The following is an 18,735-nucleotide window of genomic DNA, read 5'->3' as shown; positions in this document are numbered from 1 at the left end:
ATTCACTGTCAATGATCTTTTCTAACGTAAATGAGGCTTTATTTCTTGAACCAATTTGATAAATTGAGTTATTTTTTGAAAGACAAAATCGAAAATATTTACTAAAAAAAGAGAAAAGTTTATGATTTATTTTAGATAACAAAATTTAAATGTTTTTTAATTATTTATAATTTTTTTTCTCCATATTGTGTGTCTTTTTCGAATTCATTAGTTAAAAAAGGCTATTGGCCTGAGAAAAAAAAACTGACAACATTTTAAATTAACGTTCTGCTGTTTGAATCTATTTATTTTTGCACTACAACATTGATAAAAAATTAATGTTTACATTTTAAAATTATTCATTAGTCATAAGATGCAATGGACTTGCATTTAAATAACTTACATCCGCATTCATTATATCCTCACCATTATCTTCTCTATAAGAGACTGACAAATTTTACGTTTCTGCGTATTAAAACTAACATGATAAATAACTTATAAACTGACGTATTAAATAGCATATATAAACTAAGATATTAATTAACATATTAAACAACATATTGAATAGCTTATAATTGCTTTTGATAACAAAAAAAAATCTTTGATAGTTGTAGGATTTTTTTCAAGAAAACTGAAATTTCTCTTTTATGTTTTCGTACTAAATTCTGGGTCAATTTTTCTTGTTTAACTACTTCAACAAATCCTTTTAAAAACTTATGCGTATAATTTCTGATATTTTTCATTACACTCAAAGATTTTTATTTATTAAATTTTAAATTTTCACTTTTTGAGTTTTCATATATTTATTTATTTATTTTGAACAATAAGCCACAATTTTCGAAAAAAAATTTAATAAACAAATAAATTCTTACAGTGCAACTGGTACTGATCAAGGCCTGTAAACGTTTGAAATTTGAACCAAATTTAAGAAAAAGTGACATTTTATTTTAAATAGTTGCATCAACTTACTTCAAACTGAAAAGGGTTGAAAGCACACACACTGCGCCTAATTCAATCTTTTTTGGCTACAGTGGACTCTCTACAGTTTTTCTTAAAAAATAATGTTACAATGCTGTAACTTGCAGCGATTGTTTATATTTAGAGAGAGAATATAAAAAAATAATTTGATACATAATTCATGCTATAACATGAAAAATTTAAATTTTTTCAAAAAAATTGTCGATTTATTTTAAAGTTTAAATAAGCTCCTTTGCGCTAAATTTTTCCTTAAATTTAAAGATTATTTTTTAATTTCAACTCTATTTACATTTCTCTTCAAATTGTAGGGAAAAAACTCACACATTTTTCTACTAATTTCCATATAGAGTAGAAAAAACAAGTTTCGGTAAAAAAAAAATAAAAAAAATAAAAAAAAAAAAACATGAAAATCGTCCCTCTATGAACGTTTTGGAGCATTGAAATGACTATAAATATGTTGTGGTTCCTTATTATGAAACTTTTTAACTTTTTCTCTACAAATTTTTTTTTTACTGATCTAGAGAGTGAGTCAAAAAAGTTTCATGGAATAGTCATTAAAATTATAGCTCATGGAACTATTTCAATTTCCAGTTCGATGCAAAATTTTTGTTTTGAGAAACACTACATAAAGCCCTCACAATAACAAGTTTTTGTAATTAAAAAAAAAGCAAAGTAACACTAATATTGTCAAATGTTTTACAAATTCTTATGATTTCATAATTAATATGCTATTTTATATAATTTAATTAATATAAAATGGTCAAAATTAGAAAATCGATTTTTCGAGTGATTTTCACGATTTTAGGAGTCCACTGTAGCCTTAAAGAAGTCTAAATATTTCGAAAGCTACTTTTTTTTTTTTTAATAAAATGTATTTTGTACATTTTGAAATAAATAAATAAAAAAATATTAAAAAAAGTCACGAAAAGAGAGAAATAAATTCTTATCTGCAACGCGAACTACATCAAAGCTGTTTAAAATCGTTTAGTTTTGAAACAGATCGGATAAAAATTAACATTTCGTTTAACTTAATTCATTTAACTAGTATCAACTAAATTCAAAATATTACATAGAATAATGCGAAAATAAATATATATATATGTTTTTAAGTGCAATGTGATTCTGAAAATCACAGGGGAAAAAAATCACATCTTTTACTAAACAATCACTACCCTCTTCTTTAAAACAGTTACAGTTAAAGTCTTCTTAACACCTTTCCATCAACTACTTTCTAAGCTGAAGATGTAGGAAAAACACACACTGTATCTAATTCAATCTCTTCAACAAGTCTGTAAATACTATACCAAATGTCACTTCAACTTACATTTAGAATACTCTCCCATGATGGATGACTCTGTATTTATTTATATTCTCTGGAAAGAGGGGCGTTGAACACTAGAATTTTTCCGAATGTATGCATTACAAATGTATAATCGGTTTAGTGTTGCTTTCTTTCACAATCGAAACTTTGTTATGCGTTCGCGGTTCGGAACTAAAGTTGCTACGACATCTGCAAACGTAATTTGTTTGAATGTCACATTCGTAAAAATAAATAAATAAATATAAAAGGAACGAAGAGTCATTTATTTTAAAAATAATGACTGAGCGTTTAGGATTAGGGATCTGGCAACTTACATTTAACCTGGTGACTTACAAGATAAGGAATGGTAATATGCTCCGTTTCCAAAATGAATTTAAATCCCGTGAAGACAGTAAATTTTAATCAATAATTTTGAAATTGACTTTTGGAACAACTTCGATATCTTATAAATATCTTATATATCTTACTATATTTATTTTTATCATAAAATTATTTTAATACTATAAAGTAATATTATTAAGAAAGTTATGTATTCGAAAATGCTTTGTAGCCATTTTATTAAAAGTCCTATATTCCAACAAGTTATGCATGTTTAAATAAAAACGACTAATATTCTGCAATAATAATAAATTAAAAAAATGCATTGACTTTTGAAATTGACTTTTGGATCAACTTCAATATTTTATAACCAGATGTATACCATATTTATTTTTATCATAAAATTATTTTAATATTATGAAATAATATTATTAAGAAAGTTATGTATTTGAAAATGTTTTGTGGCCATTTTATTACAAGCCCTATATTCCAACTTAGTTTAAGTTATACATGTTTAAATAAAAGCGACAAATATTCAACAATAATAAAAATAAAAAAAAGGCATTGACTTTTGAAATTGACTTTTGGATCAACTTCAATATTTTATAACCAGATGTATACCATATTTATTTTTATCATTAAATAATTTTAATATTATGAAATAATATTATTAAGAAAGTTATGCATTTGAAAATGCTTTGTGGCCATTTTATTACAAGTCCTATATTCCAACTCAGTTTAAGTTATACGTGTTCAAATAAAAACGATAAATATTCTACAATAATAAAAAAAAATGATGTTAACTAATTAATTAGTTTCATGTGCTGTAAATTTTTAATCATATAGTAAGAATTATATCTCAAAATCATATAAACATCACTCTTATTGTGCGTCCATTTTTTTCAAACCTAGTTTTTATAGCGAGTCATATATCAATATCAGTTTGATTGAAATATCACTTCAATTAAATAAATAATAGTATTAATTAAAAATATGTATTACTGTAAATTTTAGACGATAATTTTGAAATTGACTTTTGGATCAACATCAACATTTTGTAAACAAGTGTATTCCATAATCTTTATTTTTTTTTTTCACCTTAAAAATTATTTTAATGTAATTGTTTAAGAAAAAGTGTCTTGGGGCCTTTTAATAACTGGTCGAGTCCCAGATTCCAACTCAGTTTAAGTACACATGTTTAAATAAAGGAGAAAAATTTTCTACAAAATATTTTAAAAAACAGACGCTATTAACTAAACAATTAGTTTTATGTGATATAATTTTTTAATCATATAGTAAGAATCATATCTCTTTATCATATGAATGTAATTACCACACTCTTATTGTGTTTTCTTTCCATTTTATTTCAAGTCTAGTCGCAAATTCCTGTTTTAATTAAAAATGTATAAAAAATGTGCTAAAGAACTTTAAACAGAACATGAAATTTTTATTGTTTTCTGCGCTCATTTTAATAAAAATCGCAGTTTAATTGAGTTCAACTTAGCTTCAAAAATCCGTTTAAATCTAAAAGGAGGACAAAGTAATTTGGAAAATATATAAAGGGAAAAAAATGGTTAAAGATAAATAGTAAGACTAATATTTAAATCACAATAAAAGGAACATAATTATAAAGGTTTTCGTGTCCTCATGTTAAAGTATAGAGAGTTTTTGTAATTTTTATTTTTATTATTATATAAAATGAAATATGTTAAACTAAATTAGCCTATCCGTCTGTGTAAAATAATTTACAGCTGAATTAAGTATAGCCTTCTTTCATTTACAAACAATAAATACTTTTAAAATGAGAAAAAGAACAAGCAATTCTAAATTACGGTTTTTCAATTTTGGAATTTTTCATTTAATTTTGATTTAAATGAGACTCTTTTAGAAAATACATTATTTTGCCATTCTTTTTCAAAATAGTTCTCTAATTTTAACGTTTTTGCTTAAACTACGGAATAAAATAAATATTAAGACTATTATGTATAACAATTATTCTACTAGCATACTTTTCGAAATCGTTTCCTATTTTTAAAATTATAATTCAGTTGTTGAATAAAATAAGATAAGATCATTTAGAGTAATAGGGTATAATAATAGGTTATTTTACAAAAATAGATTACGTTGCTATTCTTCTGTAATCCATTTTCTTATTTTAAAAATCATTTCAAAGCAGTGGAATGAATTAAAATTTGTTAAGACACTTTTAAGTAACTAATTATTCTATTATTCCTTTCGAAATTGTTTTCTATTATGAAAGATTATGATATAGTAGCTGAATGAAATAAGACATGCAACGTTTGGGTTGCTAACTATTCTACTAATTTTTTAAAAGCATTTTTTTTTTTTTTTTACAGTTACGTTTTAACTAAAAATGAAAAAAGAGTTTTTGGACACTTTATGGATAACAAGTTATTCTACAGCAATAATTCTTTTGAAATGTAGAAGCTTATTTTAATACTTTTCTTACTGAATAAACTAATAAACTAATTTACTGCATGAATAAACTAATTTTAGATGTATCAGATTCATCAAAATAAGTTTTGTTGCTAGTTATAAATTTCTTTTTATTACAATATGAACTTTAACATTTTGTTTCATAACTAGCAATGATTAAACCGATTTCGTTTGAAAGTTTTGACAAAAAACATTTTTTATAATGTTTGCTTGTAATTTTAGGATAACTGTTTTGTACTTGCCTGAAGCAGATGCAGTTAATTTTTTGAATATTTAAGGTCATCTCATTAGGTTGAGAATATTATTAAGACATTCTTGATTAAAAAAAAAAAAATGAAAAAAAAGAAGAAAAAAAAGTCTTAATTCCGCACCCTTCTAAAATAAAGCACTACTTCTTTTTTAAAGTAAACATTTTACTGCTTTCAAATAACGTTACAAAATTTTGTTCTTTTTTAGTATGAAAACGGAAAAATTACGTTTCTTTTAAACATAGTATTTTAATTTATTAAGCTTATCATTTAATGTTAATTAAATAAAAGATATAAAAAATTCCAAGCTAAACACTTTGTAAGAAAATTAAAAAAAAATGTCGAAAATTCCAAACGTTTTTCAAATAGGCAGTGTTATTAAGCATAATCCATTTTTTTAATTAAAACGGAAACAGCATAAAGATGAATTAATTAAATTAACTTGATTAAATTAGTATTATCTTTCTCTTTAATTACACTATACAAGTCTTTTGATATTTTACAAGAATATTAATACCGCAGAGCAATTTTTTAATTCCACCTCAATCAAAAAAAACAGAATTGAGGGGAAAATCATTAAAAAATAAAAACTCCTAATACCTTGCCTACCGTTGCTCCCAATAGAGGGCGCTGACAAACAACGCTATTCTCATCAAATATATACATTCGCTCAGCAAGCAGCCAGCATAAATATGCAAGCAGATATGTAATACGCATCCCCGTCGTAAAAATGGCGGATTCCAGACTACGAAACCGGAACTTCAAGAGGAAAAAAAATTATTTATAATTCGCCTGGAAGCATAAATGGAAAATTTTTCTGGCTAAATACGTCTGAAATAAATGGATTACTAAATTAGTTTTCGAACATGGAAAGTGCTGACGCATAAATTCTGAAAGAACGAGTTGTATTTTTTAAACCCTTTCGACGCGTGATTATGTATGCGTGGTTAACTCACTCACCGTGCGGTCTGTTTTAAGGGTTGACCATCACGAACACATTGGAAGATGGACTTCAATTCGGACAGTTGCTCTCGTCTTTTGTTTGTAACATCTGTGAGATTCTGAAATTTAAAAAATAAATTTTAGGTAAGCAAAGAAATGGTTTTAATAAAATCATTTTTTTTAAAAAATATATATTTTTTTTTATTGAATTATTTTTATTAAAACATATTATAATAAATTAAATGTAGTTAAATTTGGTAATATTGTGATTAGGTAAATAAGAATTTCATAAATATTGTAAATAGATAAAACGGAATATTGTAAATATTATGAATAATAAAAGGAGAGATAATTTGTGCAAATTATAATTTTAATTTTTTTTAATAATTGTAATTTAATTTAATTTTATGTGAGTTATTCTTACTTCATCTTACATTAAATGAAATAAGCAATGAATAGTTTTCATTAAATATTATGAATTTGTATCAATGTGTAAATAACTTATTTTATTTATTATAATTCAATTGTAATTCGAATTTTATGTAATATACTCTTGTTAAAAGAAAATAATTGTCATTCCAAAATTAAAAAAAGAAAAAACTGCGAAATAAATGCATTTTTAAGAATATTTAAGCTATTGTGAAACACAAAAATAATATTACATTAATCACAGAGTATTCGTTTATCTACTGAGTTTAATATAAATTTATTTATATGTAATAAATATACTATTACATTAAGTATATTAATTGACTTAAATGCAAATTTTACAAATTAATATTTTTAAAACGAAAATAAGTAGTAAAACATCGTATTAAATACATTCACATTTTATATGACCAAAAACAAAATTCATTTTTGAATAAATACACATTTTCTTCTCTGAACATAAGTAATTTATATATTGGTAAAAAAATTTTTAAAAAATATTGGTTTTTAATTATAAAATTGCTAAATTTTATATTGTTAAAAATTCACTTAATTGGAATATTATTAACCTATAAAATTCCGGCCAAACATAAATCAACTCCTACCATATAATATGTAGTCAAGATTATGAATTTAATAAACTTGCATTGTATATAAATTAGTAATGATTCATAGTCAAACTTGAATAACTTTAGAGTTAAACTTGAATAAGTATTGTTCACCTAAAAAACTGTGATAAAACATGTATCATCTCTCATCATTTCTTGATTATTCTAGTAACACTAAGAATCAATCTAAATACAAGTCTTTAAACTAAAATAGCATATAATCAAGATTATGAAATTAAATGAATTTAATGGTATACTTGAAATATTAATAAATTCATAATAATTTATTGTTAAACTTGCATAACTTTAAACTTAATAAATATTGTTCTCTATTATTCTAGTAACTCTAAGAATTCATTTAAATATAAGTGTTTACAATAAAATAACATATAATCAAAATTATAAATGAAGCGAATTTAATGGTAAACTTGCATTGTTAATTAATTTGTAATGATTAATAGTTAAGCTTGAATCACTTAGTGTTAAACTTGTATACTTTGTTCATCTTACGAACATCATCTAACATGTATCGACTCTCACAATTTTTTTTATTATTCTAGTATAACACTTAGAATCTTTTAAATTATGGTGTTCTAACTAAAACAACACATCTAAGAAGATCAAGATATAAAATTAAAGTAATTTTATGGTAGTTAGTAACTGTACACTGGATATATATGTATTAGCATATTGCATATATATTGGTTATTTTACGGTATTGATATGTATAACATCTGATTAGTGTATAATACATATAAACTGAATGGTTAGTTGATATTATAAAATCATTCAAATTTTATAAAATTGATTACAGTGATTGTCATAATCTTACTTTCTTCAAAATATTCAATCTAATCAATTAAGATGGTTATTATGAATAATTAATAACCAAATAACTATCATCATAAGTAATCAAAAGACCTTTATTATTTGGAAATGAAATTATTGTGAATAATAATAAGTTAATGTAATCAATTGGAGCAGGCTATAAATGGTGTATGATTAATAGGTTAAAATGATAAAATCGCAAACATTTCAACTTATTACTGATACTTTTTACATATTAAGTAAATTATAATGTTAACAGCAATTATTGCTTTGCTCTAGAAACATAAAGTTGATTTTTGAAGATAAAAATCATTTTACTATTTTTTAGCATTTAATTATTTATAAAAAATCAAATTTATTAACTTTTGACGCTATCTACTAGCATTTAATTATTTATAAAATTCAAAATCTAACATAAATAGTAACATATTTACTCATGCATGCTGCAAATATGTAAATAAATACCTATCAAAGACAACCTTAGCTATTTTTGCTCGAATATATATTTCTTGTAACTTGCAATATTGATTTAGTTGAATTGACTATGTTAATTTCTTTTTCGCTTGTAGGTATGATTTGTTGAGAATCGTAAAATCAAATGAAAAATAAACATTCATTTTTCTAAATATCATTACACAAGGCATACCTATCTACTAAATCATACCTACACAAGGCATACCTATCTTTCTATCTACTGAATCCATTGTATGCATTAATTGTCATATACCAGCTTTAATCTATTATTCCAATTTCCATTCCATATCTATACAACCAAAATGTGCTTAGCGCAACGTATATGTTTTAAAATAACATTATACACATAAACCTTTTTCTATCAAAAGATGCCTGATTTAAAACTCAATGTAATACCGACACATTTTTATAAATAAAAAAAAGTATTTTATTTTTTCCACTGACTGATGTTTTCTTGAAAAAAAATTGTTTCGCAGGGAACAAAATCGAAGATAAACTGGAAATCGAGCAAAATATAATTGATGAATGGTGAAAAAGAACAATTAAACAAAATTAAACAATTTGATTGAATTTGAATATTAGGTTAATTCAGTTGCTAACAGTACTTTTTCACAATAGTTTACAGTTCCTATTTTCTATAATCTCATTGATAAGCCTAGCAAGGTTTCATTATTCTTTTGTGCAACTTAAATCAGGTTCGAATTTTTGCAATCTCCAAACACGAACATCCGTTTTTAAACTAATTATACAAAAATTAAGTTAATTTGTAAAAATATTTATAATTTGTCCTATTAATAAGTAACAAAAAAACGCTGAATAATACAAAACGTGAATAAAGCACAGATAAAGGTTCAAAAAAAGATACGACACGAATGAAGCACAAATAAATGGCACAAAAAGGGACATAAATAATCACAAATAGAGGTACAGAAATGGGCAAAAATAAGGCACAAGTAAAAGTACAAAAATGGATAAAGCATGTGGTTTTGCACAAGTGACACCAATTATAATCCTATCTTCATTGTAAGTGAAAATTACATTAATGTAAATGTTTTTAAAAAAAATTGCTCAAAAGCGATATTAAAAGTAACCGCATGTTATGTAACTTTTATGAATATTATGTCCTATTTTTCAAAAAAAAAAAAATATTTTTTTATTTTTGTAACTATACCTTATTCAAAAATAGCGCATATAACCGTTTTTGTCATTTACTAATTAACTTCACGTACAAAGAGTTATACTGAAAAAATTGTACATAAAAAATCTGTAAATCAAGATTTTAACTTATAAAATCGGTTACAAGAGTTAATTAACCTTTTCATTAAATAAAGTAACTCACTCAGGAAAGACCTAATTCCAAATATATTTTGTTTTTTCCTTTTCTAATTGTGCATCATCTTCCGTTGTGAATGATTCATGATGAATCATGGACCCAGCATATTCTTATCCCTTCCGTGTACATAATTCAAGGAAAATCTACGGCAATCCTTTATTTATGATTACAGACAATTCATTTCTAATTAAGGAAGTCAACTCCAGGTGTAAATGTTTTATCACTTTTAAGATAAGTTAGTGTTTGCCAGATAAATTCTCAATTCCTTAGTGTTATTCTATTATCCTTCGAAAAATCAAAAATTTTACTTATTACTCTAAATAGACAAAATCGTAGTTACAGTTAGGAAATATAATCGCCAAGTAGTAATAATTATAAGTCGAGATAAATAAATTAAAAAGTTATAAAATAAGTAAGGATAATAAGTAAGATAAATAAATAAAAAAAAACAAGTAAGGATCAGTAAATTAATTTTCATAATTTATTTTAATGCGTGTCTATGTATATTTATAAATTTTTTCGCGTTTTATTTATTTTATGATAAATGCATTAATTGGTTTGATTATGTTGAAATTATTCAAATATAGTATAAATTAAAAAATCGGAATGGCCAATTATTTTCTGTCAATACTTTCAGTTGTTTATTAGGGAGAATATTTCCACTCATATTGATATGTTGATACATATTCATATAAAATAAAGATACAGATATTTCTCTAATTCAAAAAAAAGGGTAAAATATTTTTAAAAAAATATTGATGATTTTTTTCCTTAAATTTATCAGAATTTGCGTTCTTAATGTTTTAAAGATAACTGTGTTTTTTTTAATAATTTTATATCATGCATCTTTGTCTTGATTAAAACTTTTAAATAATTTATAAAAACGATAGAAGTTTATCAGAATTACAAGTATAAATTAACTTTTAAAATTTTAACTATTATATATTTGCATAAGTCTTGGCTAAGACTATTTTGCATAAATGCTTAGATTCGTTATTAATAATTTATTTAATATAGATTATATCTTACCCATAGTTCATTTTTAATTCACTTATCTTTTCGAAATTTAAGATTGTTAAGTTTGTTTCGTATGAAATTCGCAAAAATGTCTATTTTAAATACTTTCTATTTAGCTAAAAAATATTCTTTCATCTTATTTTATTCATACATTTAGTCAAATACATTTCAGTTTATTTACTAAAGTCTTAAACTATTACTATTGAATTGAATTCGTTAATTTTCACTTATATTTGTCATTAACTAGTTTGAAAATTTTTTAAACATTTCATAATTTTACTCTTATTGATAAAGAGATTATCCACTAACTAATGTAAATAAAAAAGATCGTAATTTGTTAATTTTTGATACTGTTTGTCTTTAACTATTCTATAAGTTTCCAATTTCTACTATTTCATAAATCAATTAATTCTACTTTATTATTTTCTTTTCACAGCTAAGCGTAATGATACTTATTAGTATAATTTAAAATATGGTTACTAATAGAATGTAAGTTGTAAGAAGATAATTTTTTTTTTTTTTTTTATGGAAATATAAATAGAAAATTGAAGTGGGGTACGTAATGGACCCCAATTTGTTTTCAGAATTGTAGTAGAAAGTGAAAATATAGTAAACAGAAGTATCAGTTTAATACATTTATTTTCACAACTAGATAAGTGTAACATCTGCTTATTATCCATATATATTATGAATAATAAGCTGAACTACATTATATATTTACACTACATTATAGTATCTACTTTATGTAGAAAACTCTGTGTCAACTAACGTGTTTTGGCTCAAAAATAGATTTATTACCTTTTTTTTTCCTCACAAAATATAAAAATAATGCTGTCTATATTGTGTGATCCATTATAAGCCATACATTGTAAAAAATTACGATAAAAAGTACCGACACTCAGAATGCCGGAGCTTCTTACCATATTCGGGGTGCCGGTACTTTTTACCATATTCAGGGTGCCGGTACTTTTTACCGTAAAATCCCTTTTTTAGGGAACAAAAAATCTGTTATACCATAATTTTGACAGTAATAATTACCTTAAATCACGAAATCCATATAATTAAATAATTATTACTAAAAAATTACGGTATAATATTTTACGGTAAAATGGATTGCGTGGATGATATGATGAATCCAAAGTACCCCTACTTTATACCTTAATTTGATCAGTAATTTTTTACAGTGTATTTCACCATTCGTCTTAATGAAAAAATTTCGCCTTATGAGTATTAAAACTATGATAAAATGATTGAAGAACTTTATTTTGCTCTCTTCAGTTTTTAAATAAAGCAGTTATCACAAAAAAAAGATAGATTTACACCTGTCTAAGGTTCTTCACATGTAATGCTGATTTTCTAACTCAACATGTTTTTACCAGTCTAAGGTTCTTCACATGTAATGCTGATTTTCTAACTCAACATGTTTTTCATCTAAGCTTTTAATTTATGTTTTAAATATACCTAATACAATAAACGTAAACCTAACATACCAAATCAAAGGTTATTGAATAAAAAGTTGAAATAAAATTAATCTTGTGCTTTTTTATTACCAAAAGCATAATTAGCACAATTTATCTCAAGCCATTTGCGATGAGTCCACAAGATTCATTAAAATTTAAGCTTATCGGGAAATTTTTTTCTCAGATTCTCATAAGCTTAAAGAAATATTGGCTGATTGAAATGAGCTTAAAAAATTTGAAAATACTGAATATTTTCAACTGCTTAGGTACTTCGCAAAATGCTGGTAACAAGCCGGATTAACCAACTAACATACGACATGCATTTTGAAAAAAAATTTTAAAAATCTAGCTTTGTTTAATTTTTTCTGTGGCAGTAAATTTTGAATGAAGATTTTAGCAAGTAACACATTAGCAACTGCGACAGTAAATTAAGAATTTTAAGTAAAAGAATGTATTGTTGTATGTATTGTAATGAATGTATTGTAATGAATGTATTAGCACTCTGTTGTTTAAAAAATATTGGTTGCTGAAAAACGGTAGACGTTTGGAATTTACTGATAGTTTTACAATTCTAATGGTTTGCAATATTTTTTGAATAAGTGTTGAGAGCTTAAAAAAAATTCGTTACAATTTAAAAAGATAGATAATATTATCTATTTTAAGGTAATTCATTTCTCTGCAAAGAATTAAGTAGTTACAAATGAAATTGGTTCGATTTATTCATGTAAGTTTTAAATATTTTTTATTGTAAATATCAAAAGAATATCAATAATTATGCAGTAATTAGTTTATTAAAGCACTTGCTCGCTTTGCTGAGCAACCATCAACAAGATTGCTCCGTAATCATTTCCTTTTCTTGCCGATAAACAGATTGAATACTATATCAAATTTAAAGTTATTTCAATTTAAAAGAAAGGTCCCAAAACTTGTACTGCATTTTCTTACCGATTCAATTGGATTTAAAATTTAAAACTTCTCCATCAATGATCTTGTTTTTTTTTTTTCCAATTCGTAATAAATTTTTTGTTACTATAAAAAGTCGTTAAATATTTTTTACTGAAGTAGCAAAAGCTCAAAAGAAACGAAAGTATCTATTCTTAATATTGCTATAGAACTTTAATTAGAAGTTTTGCAATAATTATTTGGTTTATGGTACTTTTTTAGTTTCCTATTTTACAACGTTACTAAACATCTTAATCATAAAGCGTCGTATAATAATGTAATAGTATACTATTACTTAGCAATTAAGGAATAAAAATTCTAGTTTTAAGCATTTAATTTTGGAAAATAATCAAAATCAAGAACATTACAACAACTGAGAGTAATATGAAAAATTAAATGAACAAAGGAGTAATACTGATGAAGAAAACCGTTAAACAATAAATAATTTACAATTAAATATAGCTAAATTGCTTAGTATCTCTTGTTAATCAAAGAAACATGACTAAGTGTACCATTCTTTGTTAAGAATATTGATAAATATGTGCGATTTTTTTTGTCCAATGAGATTGCATAAAATAGTAAGGTAGCAGTTGTCTTATAATATGTAGATAAATAAAACTAATAATTAACAAATAGTGTAAATTGTTTTATTGCCAACCATATCATAACTCAAGGTTTTGCTAAATGAATTATTGTTAATCAAATGTTAATATAAATAATAATATAACAATAAATAATATAATAACAAAATAATATAAATAATAAAATAATATCAAATGTTAAACGTAAATCATAAAATTATTATTAAATTAAAATACCAAAGAAAAAAAAAAAAAAGAACGATTATTATGTTATCTTTTTTGACGTCAAACTTTATGGCATGCAATTTTCGTGTACACTATTATTGACGCCAATGACATTGATTAATTTCGGTAATAAGTACTACTTGAAATAAAAATTAAATAAAATAAATATGCTGTGGAAATAAAATAAATAAGCAAAGTTAATGGCGAAATAGCACAAAAAATTTGGGAGACGCGTAAAAAAAAAATCTTCATATTATCATTGACTCCAATGACGTTTAATTCGTTTTGATAATAAGCTCTGGCTGAAATAAAAAAAAAATCTAAGTACTAAAAACAAAGGTAATGGAGAAAAGATACTTATTCGTTTAGGAGGACCAAAAAAAGAGTTATACTATTATTGACGTCAGTGATGTTTAATTAATTTTTGTAATAGTATAATAATTGATTAATTAATAATAATAATTAATTTTTGTAATAGTATAATAATTGAAATAAAAAATGTACTAAAAAACATAATTAATGGATAAATGGTGTTACTTTATTTAAGAGAAGAGTAAAGAATCACCTTATTGCTATTGACGAAAATTATGCTTAATTAATTTTCGTAATAGGAACTAATTCAATTAAAAAAATAAACTATATACTACAAAGCAAAAATAATGAAAAAATTGCACTAATTCGTTAAGGCAGGACATAAAAAATCGTCAGACTATTATTGACGCCAATGATTTTTAATTAGTTATGATAATAGGCACTACTCGTATTATGGTACTTGTAGCAGTTTTAATAATTTGCAAATATACTAATATAGGGACAGTATTTATATCAGTTTATTTAGTACTTGTTAAAACCGCATCATTACTGTACAATTTGAGTATAGATACTGTGGTTCCTCAAAGGGGATCAGGGAAAAATTTGCTTGATTATAGTAAATTCATGAGCTGGCATTGAGTTGCAGCATAATGCCTAATAAATAAAGTTAATCTATATTTTAATGGGATGAACTACTAAAATTTTTTTATTTCTTAATCTTATGACGTATAAAGCCACAGGGAAGGATAAATTATGATATTAAATAAAAATAAAAGTTGGAATTTTTTTAGCTTTATAAATTATGTTAGTACATGTCTTCCAATTTTGTGCACGATTTCTTAATATTGTTCAGTGCTGTCTTGTTGATTATTTTCCTTTTTTCTCACCCCGTAAAAAGAACAAAAGAACTGGTATTATATAAATATATATACTTAAAAAATAATTGCAAACGTTCTCCATTATATGACTTATTTGTTAAATTTTATTCGACAAAAAATAACTAAGACAAAAAGTTCGTTGTATGGAAATTAGAATAGATCTTGGTTTAAATGTGAATTGTTCTTTCGAATTATGATTTGCAGTTTCAAAATGACCTTCACGTATTTAATGAGTTTTTATTGGCTGAGGCTTCCGCATTCCAAACCCACTGTTTCAAAGTATATTTTCTTTCTTTTTGCGCATTAAAATTCTACCCATTAAATTCAAAGCAACATTCGTGAATAAATTTATATTTCGTAATCGTCTGTGCGAACTATCCTGTTGTAATATTCCAATAAAACAACAAACCAATTTTAAAGGTGTGTGCAGGAAAGTGCTGACTCGAGGGAAAAAAAGAAAATCCAAACACCTGGCAAAATTTCAAGAATGCCAAAAAAAAAAATCATGCTGTTAATGTATTGGGTAAATAAAAAATAAATGGAAACTAAGCTGAAAATACGTTATACAACAAGACTAGGTGATATCAGAATTGTAGCTTAGCGAGTATTTCTCAGTAAATATCTATATTTTACAAAAAAATCTCGATATTTTTTCATTTTAACAAATTTATTTATACATTTGCCAATATGTTCTTCAAATGAAATTGATCAACAGTGACGATAATATCGTTTTCCATAATTTTCGATTATTCTCGAAATGTTATAATCAATCTTTATCGTTGTCCAAAATGAATTACTGACCTAAATTCGATACTGACCTAAATTCTATAATAATCATAGTCTGAATAATAAAGTCTATTCTTGCGATATTATCTTATCGAACGATATCTAATTATCATTTTCGATGATAATGCATTATCTATTTGTATTCGATATTTATTGTTATCAATAATTAACGTACATTTTCTATTTCTTAAAAGACATGATATGCTCAATGTACCGTGAGAATACCTTTTAAAATATTGATATCGCGAAGTTAAAGAAATATCGATATTTTACAATATAACACCTAGGCCTATTATGCAATGGAGAATTGTTAAGTTTATTATTATTATTTTGATAATTTGTTTTACGTCATTGAATTCCATTGTTGCAAATTTTCTTTATTTTCTATAGTTTTGACTATGACATTACAATGAGTTTCTGAAAAATATAAAAAAGTTCGAATTCTTGGATTAAGACGCACTTTATTACCTATTTCAATTAATTTTTATTTTAAAATAACGCTTTTCAGTTTATTTAAATTCTATTAATACAGATACTTCGTAATTTCTACTGATTTTAATCCCGGCAAAATAATCCTAGAGAGCTTTTGAAAACTGGTATAAAATCCAAATTCGTTCGTAAATAATTGATTAATATCTTTCGTAAAAACTCAAATTTGTCATCTGAATGTAATTAAATTACTTGTAGTCTGAAAATAACCAGAACTCAACTTTGAGGAAGGTAAAAAAGAAAAAAATATATTTTTTGTAACCCCACCAAAATTATGTAATGAGAAACAGTTACCGTATTGTTATAATTCTTCTAGATTAAATAACCAGAACTCAACTTTGAGGAAGGTAAAAAGGGAAAAAAAATTTTTTTGTTGTAACCTCACCAAAATTATGTAATGAGAAACAGTTACCGTATTGTTATAATTCTTCTAGATTAAATAACCAGAACTCAACTTTGAGGAAGGTAAAAAGGGAAAAAAATTTTTTTTTTGTAACCTCACCAAAATTATGTAAAGAGAAACAATTACCGTATTGTTATAATTCTTCTAGATTAAAAAACAATGAACTAGAATTATAGACAAATATAAATATTATTTATTGAGTGGTAATTTTTGCATAGCGAACTGTTAAGTAGTTTTTTAGCCTAGGCAAGGGGGGAGAGGGGCATTCTCTGCGTACTCATAGTATTTAATGTAATAGTATCAATTTTTATTAATATTTAAAAACTTTATGGGGGCACTATACAATTTCATTTGTTGGGCCCATAAAATATTATTTTTCTGAAGTAACCCTACGAAAATTATTTACTACAGATCCTAATTTTCGCCTTTATTATTGAAATATTTCCTTTGACTTCTCTTTTGTTCTTTTTCGAACTTCATTCATGCCAACAACTTAAAAAAAAATTTTTAATTTTTTTCCTTCAAACTTTATACTATTATTTATGATTATTTTTTATTTAGTGTAAATAATGTTTAACTCTTAGAAGTAAGGAATTTTTGTGTTTTAAGGTCTATCTTATTTTCTAATTTCATAATATTTATTTACATGAATTTGTATTTATTTTTTGTGGGGGGGGGGGACTAGAAATGTGAAGATGAATTTCTCCCCCCATCGATATGATAAAATAGAAAACTAGATTTTCATTGCTAAGAAAAAATTTAGAAAATAAAAATAATTAATTGTATAATTAATATTTAATAAATACCGGTATGTCTTCTTGAGGCCTGAGAATGCGGGACCTTGAAAAAATGAATACGTGGCTTATCTTTAAAAAGCCTCGTGTTACAATCATTGCGAAGTAATATTTTAGAAATATAATTGAAAAGCTTGAAAGAAAAATTTTTGAAACCTAAATAGAACTTACTGTGCTGTTAAGAAAATAAATTAAACGCAATTTTTTTCCCTCGATACGATAGCAACGTTAAAGAGTACATTATGAGCTAAATCTCACGATTTATTGCTGCAATTTTTCTTACTTCAACTGTTTCCAATTGAAACTCTAATATTTTGACAGACCAAATGCGGTAAAATTTAGAGACCTACCTATCTAATATTTTAAAGTTCTACATCTGACCACGTGCAACCGGTTTACCTTTACTTGAGTAACGATGTTATTCGAGTCCAGAGAAAGAAGAATAACAATAAATAACCAAACAAAACAAAGAAGAAAATTTTTTTTTTTTCTTCTTGAATCATCTATAGTAGCCAAGTGGACTCTGAGTAATAGTCGGTAGTTTAATCTGTTCGCAGCTGGTGTTTAATTGAGAAAAAGGTCAAGTAGTGACCCAGATACCTTGTTCAAACTTTTTTTTTAAAAAAGTCATTTAGCAATTGGTTATTTTTATTATATTAATGCTTTGTTTACCTACTATCTCTTTTAAAACTGGAAGATAAACTGAACGTAAACTACCGATTAAGCTAATGCAGGTAAGGTAGATATTTTAAAACAAAGATATATAGTATACCATCTGCATTTATGCTGATAATTCCTAATCGTTTAACCCTTAACCCTATTAATTTTTATTATTTATATTTTTCATACTTTTTTTCTTCACTATTTTGTATTAATTTAAGTAAAAATAAGTGAAAAATATTATATTTAGCATTTAATAATTAGTGATTTTGA

At 24.8% G+C, this 18,735-nt stretch overlaps 1 protein-coding gene and 1 long non-coding RNA gene across 2 annotated transcripts in view; one reads left to right on the top strand and one right to left on the bottom strand.

Moving 5' to 3' along the window:
* MESR6 (misexpression suppressor of ras 6) overlaps nt 1–18,735 on the bottom strand; it is a 569,253-nt gene that overhangs the window by 138,827 nt on the left and 411,691 nt on the right. The window contains exon 6 of the mRNA XM_087161156.1: nt 6,262–6,362. Within this exon, the coding sequence (XP_087017282.1) occupies nt 6,262–6,362 (101 nt within the window). The remainder of the gene's footprint in view (nt 1–6,261; nt 6,363–18,735) is intronic.
* LOC147810967 (uncharacterized) overlaps nt 6,248–18,735 on the top strand; it is a 50,327-nt gene continuing 37,839 nt past the window's right edge. The window contains exon 1 of the long non-coding RNA XR_015433066.1: nt 6,248–6,387. This is a non-coding gene — a long non-coding RNA (uncharacterized LOC147810967). The remainder of the gene's footprint in view (nt 6,388–18,735) is intronic.

This window comes from Parasteatoda tepidariorum, chromosome 4, assembly GCF_982258835.1.
Source record: "Parasteatoda tepidariorum strain Cologne lab strain chromosome 4, Ptep-v5.0, whole genome shotgun sequence".
Taxonomy (NCBI): domain Eukaryota; kingdom Metazoa; phylum Arthropoda; class Arachnida; order Araneae; family Theridiidae; genus Parasteatoda; species Parasteatoda tepidariorum.
Note: the sequence above shows the minus strand (reverse complement) of the source record. Positions and strands in the feature narration are given on the sequence as shown.